Raw genomic sequence first — 8,019 nt, 5'->3', positions numbered from 1 at the left:
ATGCTGGCGAGACTGATGATGTGATGAATAGTCTTCAGCTCAAATCTTGGCAGAAGGAGATGAAGATCTCCAGACCTGAGTGGTCACAAATAGCAGAGGATGTGCGACAGTTGTATGCATATTTTCAGTCTTCACACTTGAAGCAAAAAAAAAAAAAAAAAAAATTTACACAAGATTATACTCGTAGCGAACAAAAGCTTCTTCAGTAAACTCATGCATAACCACCTTGACAAAAGTTCATGAAATATTCTTGAGTTAGATAAAAGCAATTACCAAGATAAATAAATTTTTGGAGAAACAACATGCTTACATTGCGAAAAGAAAGTTCAACAACCAGCATTTCGTAATATGAAACCAATGAACTCAAGCTACAAAACTGAGAAAAAGTGTAACTACCAGAAAATAAACTTGGGATGGCGGGTTGGCTAATTCAGCGATGTGCCTCTCTTGTATCTAAATTTATTTCTCTCGAGTAAAAATGAATTCCTATAACCAACAACAAAGATTTGACAACATTAAATCATAGTTGGACTGCAACCAAGATACCACCTGATGCATCTTCTGTTTCGCTTTTTATTCCTCCAGTTCTGCAAGTGATCGAACAGTGATATTACAGGCTCCTTGGGGAGGAAGGTTCCGATGAAGTGCTGGTTGAATCACCTCCAGCGGGGTTCAGTGATGATCCGCTTGAGAAAGAACCACTTCCATTGTCATTTTGAGACACGACAGGGATCTTCAAAGATGCTCTCTCCATTTCCTTCTCAAGCTCTTCTTCTCGACGCAATGTAGTGAACTGGGCATCCAAAGATTTGGCTGCTCCCAACCATGCAAGAACAATTACTAGGAGCACACCTCCAAGGTAAGGAGTTGAGCTAGCAAGTGAACCGAAAGTCAAAATCATGAACTGTTGTATCAAAGCTCCTCCAGACTTTCCCAGCGGATTGCAGACAACATCAATTGCTGCTTTCCCTTTAACCTGATACAACAAATTGCTTGTTAAGTGATAGCACAGTCATCTGGTTATAAATAGCCAAGCAAATGTATATGTTAGTGACGTATACCATCACAAATGCAGATGTACCATCAATATAAAGACTTCAGCTATACATGTTTGAAACAACAATTCTTTGATGACGACATAGAGCCCGATTGGATGGGCTTATTTTAAGTGATTTTTAAGCCAAAATAGCTTTTAAGGCATAAGTTAGGAATTCTAGCTTTTGACTTTTGGCTTGTTTTTGTCATTTTAGCTTAAAAACAAGTGCTTAAAAGCACTTTTTTTACTTTATCCAAACACTACAAAATGGCTTAAAAGCTATTTTGGCTTAAAAGCACTTAAAATAAGCCAATCCAAACGGGCTCATAATTGCATTGATGCGAAAATAGTTCCACTTCCGACAGCTCTATCTAACAACACTGATTTTAAAAAAAAGGCAGCCCGTTGTACCAAGCTCCCGCTATGCGCGGGATGCGGGGAAGGGCCGGACCACAAGGGTCTATTGTACGCAGCCTTACCCTGCATTTCTGCAAGAGGTTGTTTCCACGGCTCAAATCCGTGACCACATACCATTCAGTAAATAAGTATGTCATCATACCTTGGTGTCCTCATCCAAAGGAATGTAGGCCATTTCTTTGCAAGGATCAAACAAACTGTACTTCGCACTCTTACTGAAAATGTTCTGCATTGCACCCACATAGACAGCTGCTAGAAGAGGAGTCATCCCGAACTTGGCAAGAGCAGGTGCTAGAGGGGCACCAAACAAAATCAGGGAGAAGAATCCAATTCCGGTAAGGAGCAATACTGTAGGTGTTATCTTGGCTGCTGCTCCCCATCCATACTTGTCAAAGATCCACTGGCTTAACAACATCATTACGAAAGTTGCTATTCCAGTAGCAGTTGAGAAGTCACCCATGAACGACGAGTATTCATTGGGGCTTGGGAACTACACATTAGTGATAGGGAGAGAGACGGAATGAGACATGTTAAAATGAGAAACAAATCCGAATATAAAAATTTTAAGGAAAAAAGTAGCACTTAGTAATAATTCACCTGAGCTTTGAGCTTTGACTTCCATGTAACTTCGACAAGGTTGATACTAATACCATATGCTACAACCAACGTGGCAAGATTCCTGATATATTTTGAAGAGACCAAGAACTTCAAGCTCTCCATTGTGGTCATGTTAGGTTTTACCTGACAAAAGACATTAGTCAGATAATGCACATATGTAAACATGATTCTTTAATATAAAAGATCTGTGTATAATATCTGAATGGCATTATTGACAAATATTTTGAAAAGATTTAACCAGCAATGAATCGTCATTTTAGTAGAAGTGATAGACAAGGGACAAAAGGTGGTGCATCTGCTTCTCAAAAACAAATTGATGAAAGAGAGTGCTTTCTACTAGTCAAGCAAAAGATAATAAGTTTCTTCTACCATCAACTAGTTGCTTTGGAAAAAACTGTCGACTATAGCAAAAGCAATGGCATATGGTTTAGATAATTACCTTCTTCTTCTGGCTACGAGTGGGGAGAGGAACATTTCTATTCACCCACCAGTAAAAGAAACAGATTGCCCCACCCATCAACACTACAATACTCATCATCGCTTTCAGAGAGATGGCCCAACCATCAACTCCAGGACCCAAAGAGCTTCTCAGGCTAGAAAAGTACTTCACTGTACGACCTGAGAAAATCAGAGCAACATTTGCACCAAGTCCAAACAAAGGATAGAATCTCTTAGCCTCGTCAACAGTCGTAATCTGCAAAAGAAATCACTCAAAACACTTAAATAACAGTGATTTCCCCCACCAAAGCTCTACGGCGGGTGATTACATTGTCATAGGCATATAGATATGTTGACGATCATATTACAACAGGCAGCACAATAGCCAGAATGGTAACAGCAGGGAAACAGAATGAAACCTTTACAAATTTTGTATGACCAACTGCAACTGAAAATAAAATAAAGAACAGCAGACCAAGACATAAAACAATGAGAAAATGTTACTGCCAATATTTTAAGACAGTGTGACCACAACTGCACCATAAACAGAACCGTTAGCTAAGCCACCCACCATTAAAGGTAAGATTAAATAGAGCTTGAGCAACATTTTAGAACTCCGCTCTTTTACTATACCACCACCTAGCAGCCCCACCCCCACCCCCACCCCCCCACCCAAAAAAAACCCCCACAATTAACATCAGGAAGACAGAGTATAGTAGCACATGTATCACAAATAGCAGCAAGCTGCAAACTACTCCTGGTATAAAGAGATTGTTTTTACCTCACAAAACTGAAAGCAGCAACCATCACACAAACAAAGAAGTGAAGTGCAAATATTAGCTAATATCAGAAGCTAACTAAACAGATCATCTACACAATAAGACTACAGCAACAACAACAACAACAATCTGAGTGAGTTCCCACAAGTGGGGTATGGGGAGGGTACTGCGCAGGAGGGTAGAGAGATTGTTCCCCGATAGACCCTCGGCTCCACACAATAATACTATGCAACCTAAAAATGGTTACTAATGCACAAAATATATTCATGAACACAAATTTACCTGATTAGCAAAACCCCAAAAGAGTACTGAAACCACCACACTTCCCCAAAGCTCAGCCATGACATAAAACAAGCAGAAACTCCAGATCCTCAGTATAGCAATTGGCCCAAGAAATCTTGGACCCAAAGAGTTGAGAAGTTTATCAGCAAAAGCTGTAGGGTGAAAGTAATTGCTAAGAGGATACAAAACAAACCCAAATGCCCCAAAGAATGCAATAAATGGAAGTATAACAGTGTAAAAAAGAGCCTCTTTTGACAACACATTGGCCAACTTTGTGTACAACAGCATGAACCCTATAGCCATAGGCAAATTCACCCAAGTTTTCAAGAATGGAATAATTTCAGCACTGGACCCTTTGGCTGTTACAACCAATACATCTTTTGTGTCCCTAAGGATTGTATAATTAAACAGAATACAAAAGAACATTGCCCCAAGTGGTATAATTTTCTTAAGGGTCACAAGTTCAATTCCCATGAACTTAGGTGGCTCTTTTTCTGCAAAAAGTGGCTGGCCATCAGCTGCAGCAGCAGCCTCAGCTTTACAAATTGGGAAAAATCTATTCTTTTGGCCAAAAAGCTGAGGCTTAGTGGTAAAGCATTGAAATTTTTGGAACCCATTTGAAGATAAAGATAACCCATTTAAGGGCTTAGGTTTTAGAGTATTTAAAGAATGGCCAGAATTTAATCTATGCCTTAAACCCCCTAGAGGTAACGGATAAAAAGCCTTGGTTTTGGGTTTTGAAGGCAAAGAAAGAAGTCCTTTTGTTTGTAAAACAGCTTCCATTTTTTAGCTCTCTCTCTCTCTTTTCCTTATCTCTACAAGTTCAAGAAAGGTAAAAGATTGAATCTTTTTAACAAATGAACATGAGAGATAAGGAGATAGAGAGGGATAAGGTTTTGGGGAAGAAGATGAAAGGGTCCGAGAGAGAGATATACAAAAATCTATTCTTTATCTTTATATATATGTATGAAGAATCAAAACCCTGAAATGTATGTATGAATGAATGAAGAATCAAAACCCTGAAATGGGAAAGAAAAAGACAAATAAGGAAATAATGTAAGAGTTTGTTTAGGTAAACACTAGCTAATTGTTTAACAAAATTTGATAGTCAAGAAGAAAAGGGCAAAGGGAAAATCTGTGTGTCAGATTTGCAGTACGAAGATTAGATACTTGTATTCTTCAACTTGCACACTCTGTGCTATTAAATTACTAATAATATTCAACAAAAAAAGAAGAAATGTTAATCTAATGCTAAGCCGATGCACAAGGAAGACTTGGGTTGAGCAAGGTAGAAAGGATCCTCCCTATATATGCGAAATAATCTTATGAAAAAATGAACAAATGTTTTTTGATATAAAAAAAAAAGAAGCTTTTAACTCCATTTTTATTTATTTTATATACTATTTTTTGCTTCACTTTAAAGATATTGGCACACTCTTACTTTTAATATTTCTATTTGTATTCTTAATAACATATACCATAAGGAACTCTCTCTCTCTCTCTCTCTCTCTCTCTCTCTCTCTCTATATATATATATATATATATATATATATATATATATATATATATATATATATATATATATATATATATATATAGGTAGTCAATCCTATTTCCGATAGGGGCAGTTGACAATTGAATCTGATTTTGACCATTATTTTCATATCCGTAATAGTGCGAAAAGAAGGCCCGGCTACAAGTTGTTCAAAAATAGTGGCGTTGAGTTTCTCGACCCTTTGATTTAGGATTAGTCAGATCTATTTCTCGATGGGGCGGGGAAGGGATATAACTCAGCGGTAGAGTGTCACCTTGACGTGGTGGAAGTTATCAGTTCGAGCTTGATTATCCCTAAGCCCATGTGAGTTTTTCTAGTTGGATTTGCTCCCCCGCCGTCGTTCAATGAGAATGGATAAGAGGCTCGTAGGATTGACGTGAGGGGGCAGGGATGGCTATATTTCTGGGAGCGAGTTCCGAGCGAATATGAAGCGCATGGATACAAGTTATGCCTTGGAATGAAAAACAATTCCGAATCCGCTTTGTCTACGAACAAGGAAGCTATAAGTAATGCAACTATGAATCTCATGGAGAGTTCGATCCTGGCTCAGATAGCCAAGTGTTTTTAATTTGGTTTAGAGTCGAGTGATGAAGCTCATGATTCTGCCGTTAGTGAGAAGTAAGTAAACTCTTTTTGAAAAAAGAAAAAAAAAGTAGTATTTGGAGTTAAGTTAAAAAGTGGTATTTAAAATTTAAAATTATATTTGGACGTGCATTTCACTTGAAAAAATGTTGCAGTTTTATGAGTGGGAAAAAAGGTTTTTTGAAAATTTTTAAAAAATGGTTTCGAAAAACTCATTTTAGAAAAATATTCAAAAACTTGCAAATTTTTCATGGACAAATGCATTTTTGAAAGAAAAAAAATTGAAAAAGAAAAAGAATTTTATAGACAAACGGAGCCTTAGTTTATGTGTCAAATATCTTTATTTTTTAAAAAATTTGGTGCACAACCAAACCATCATATAAATGAAACAGGAGAAGCAAAAATTGTATAACCTACCCACCTCCACATTAGCATTAAGAGCATATTTTATATCGGGAAAATAACAATTATTTTCTATCGCTGTATATAGAAATAAATAATTAATCTATTAATCCTTGTAATATAATCTTTGCATTAATTTATTCTCGAATCAAACTACCCCAAATAAAATCAAAGGAATTGTTTAAGTTGGCGGGGAGACACATCACTTTCAATAAATATCTGCTATTTCAGGATTAACCCCCTAAAGTCGTAATTAATATCAAAATGCCCCTCCTAGGAGATATTTCTCCTATAGCGACCTGTGTTTATTTGTACTCGAGCTTTTGACATGGAGATAGGCAACATGCTATAACCATAGGGTTAACATTGAACACGAAGCAACACTTTCCGCCTTTAAATTGAGATAAAATAAATTACTAACAATATTATTTTTTGTTTTTTTGTGAAGTTTTTCTATTTTTAAAAAATAGAAAATTCTTTTGTTATACTATCATAAATTATATGAATCTAGTAGAACATGATTTTTTTTTTGGATAAAATGTTGGAAGCTATAAATTTTCTTAGATTATAATAGGTGGATAACATATTTTAGATGTTGGTACTTTTACTGTAAATTTTATGTTTTATAGGAGAGGTTTAACCTTTTAGAGATTTAATATACTTAGAAAATATACAGAACTTTTAGTATTTTTTATTTATATTTGCATAATATTGGCGTGAGATGATTTGAATAGATAATGTGATCAGTGAGGATTTATATAGCCTGTCCAACATGATTGGGCTTTTGTTTGTCATCTTTGTTATACACATTTCAAAATGAGAGGGATTAAGATTGGAATTTTTACCTCCTATAACAAAGGTTAACACCTTATTTATTTTAAATAAATACTATTTTAAAAAATTATATTCTATAGATACATTTTAATGTTTATAGCAAAATATCTAATTTTGGTTACCTTCTAGCCTTAAGCCACTAAATACTCTATTCAGTTACACTATTTTCTTTCTATCTCTACTTTGATGCATGCTATTCTCTTCCCTCATTCCCTGAAAACACGATGCTCAATCTCAAAATTCCTTTCACCCACATCACCTACCATTAGTCAAAAACCCCACGCTCTCTCCTCTCTCTAACCTACTCCAATAATAATCGAAGGCCAATGAACAGCGAATTCTTGCAAGAGGAGGTGAGAGAAATACGTTGCGCTATAGGGAATGCTGGCTATATCGTCCCCAGTCATTAAGGAAGAGAAATTGACCTACCACCATGAGATTTCACAGCAAATGGCACACAACAGACTCCTCACTCTCTTCACTAGATTTGGTGAAATCTGGTGCCGATAAACTATTACGCAGACTGGTGTTGAAGTTTGGCAAAATGCCAAAGTCCCACATTGGTTGGGAGTTAAGTTTGGGGGATTTTTCCCCTATAAAAGAAGGCCTAATGTTTAGGATTGAAACACACCTCTCATTTGCCTTCTCATCTGTTTAAGGCATTTGTATCTTCTCTCTTTAGTATTATTTCACTTGTATTTTTGGAGTGGAATAAAATATTGGTTGTGTCCGAGGAGTAGGCAAAATTAGCCGAACCTCGTAAATTCTGGTGTTCCCTTTATTGTTGTTTTATTGTCTTATTTATTATTTGGTGGCTGTCATAATTTTTGGTATAGTAGTTGTGACTTATTCACACTATATACATTTGGCTTCCGCAACAATTGGTATCAGAGCCAAGGTACTGTCTAAGTATGCTCTGTGGTTGCAGCATAGTCTGATCTTCCACATCAGAAAAGATTTATCTTGGTAACTGAGTCAAGGTTCTGTCTGAGTATGCTCTGTGGTTGCAGCTTAGTCTGATCTTCTACATCAGAAAGGAAATAATCTTGATTTGTGTCGTCAGCTATTAAATAATA

General features: G+C 36.4%; 1 protein-coding gene across 1 annotated transcript; it reads right to left on the bottom strand.

The window, feature by feature from the left end:
- Window positions 1-286: 286 nt before the first annotated feature.
- On the bottom strand, window positions 287-4,851 carry LOC107830888 (plastidic ATP/ADP-transporter-like). Its single transcript, XM_075239945.1, has 5 exons — window positions 3,571-4,851; window positions 2,511-2,765; window positions 2,051-2,194; window positions 1,596-1,943; window positions 287-976 (listed from the first exon to the last, which is right to left on the bottom strand). Exons 1-5 carry the CDS (start codon window positions 4,351-4,353, stop codon window positions 611-613), a joined length of 1,896 nt encoding a protein of 631 aa, XP_075096046.1. The 5' UTR covers window positions 4,354-4,851; the 3' UTR covers window positions 287-610.
- Window positions 4,852-8,019: the final 3,168 nt, after the last annotated feature.

This window comes from Nicotiana tabacum, chromosome 20, assembly GCF_000715075.1.
Source record: "Nicotiana tabacum cultivar K326 chromosome 20, ASM71507v2, whole genome shotgun sequence".
In the NCBI taxonomy this organism is placed as follows: domain Eukaryota; kingdom Viridiplantae; phylum Streptophyta; class Magnoliopsida; order Solanales; family Solanaceae; genus Nicotiana; species Nicotiana tabacum.
The sequence above is the reverse complement of the archived record's forward strand: the minus strand, read 5'-3'. Positions and strand labels throughout refer to the sequence as shown.

Bases quoted from the DNA above. Each gene is read 5' to 3' on its own strand.
- LOC107830888 (XM_075239945.1), bottom strand. From the start codon at position 4,353: ATGGAAGCTGTTTTACAAACAAAAGGACTTCTTTCTTTGCCTTCAAAA. The intron at 2,766-3,570 runs GTAAATTTGTGT...TTTCTTTTGCAG, and splicing joins TTTGGGGTTTTGCTAATCAG to ATTACGACTGTTGACGAGGC. The intron at 1,944-2,050 runs GTGAATTATTAC...ACTAATGTGTAG, and splicing joins AGTCAAAGCTCAAAGCTCAG to TTCCCAAGCCCCAATGAATA.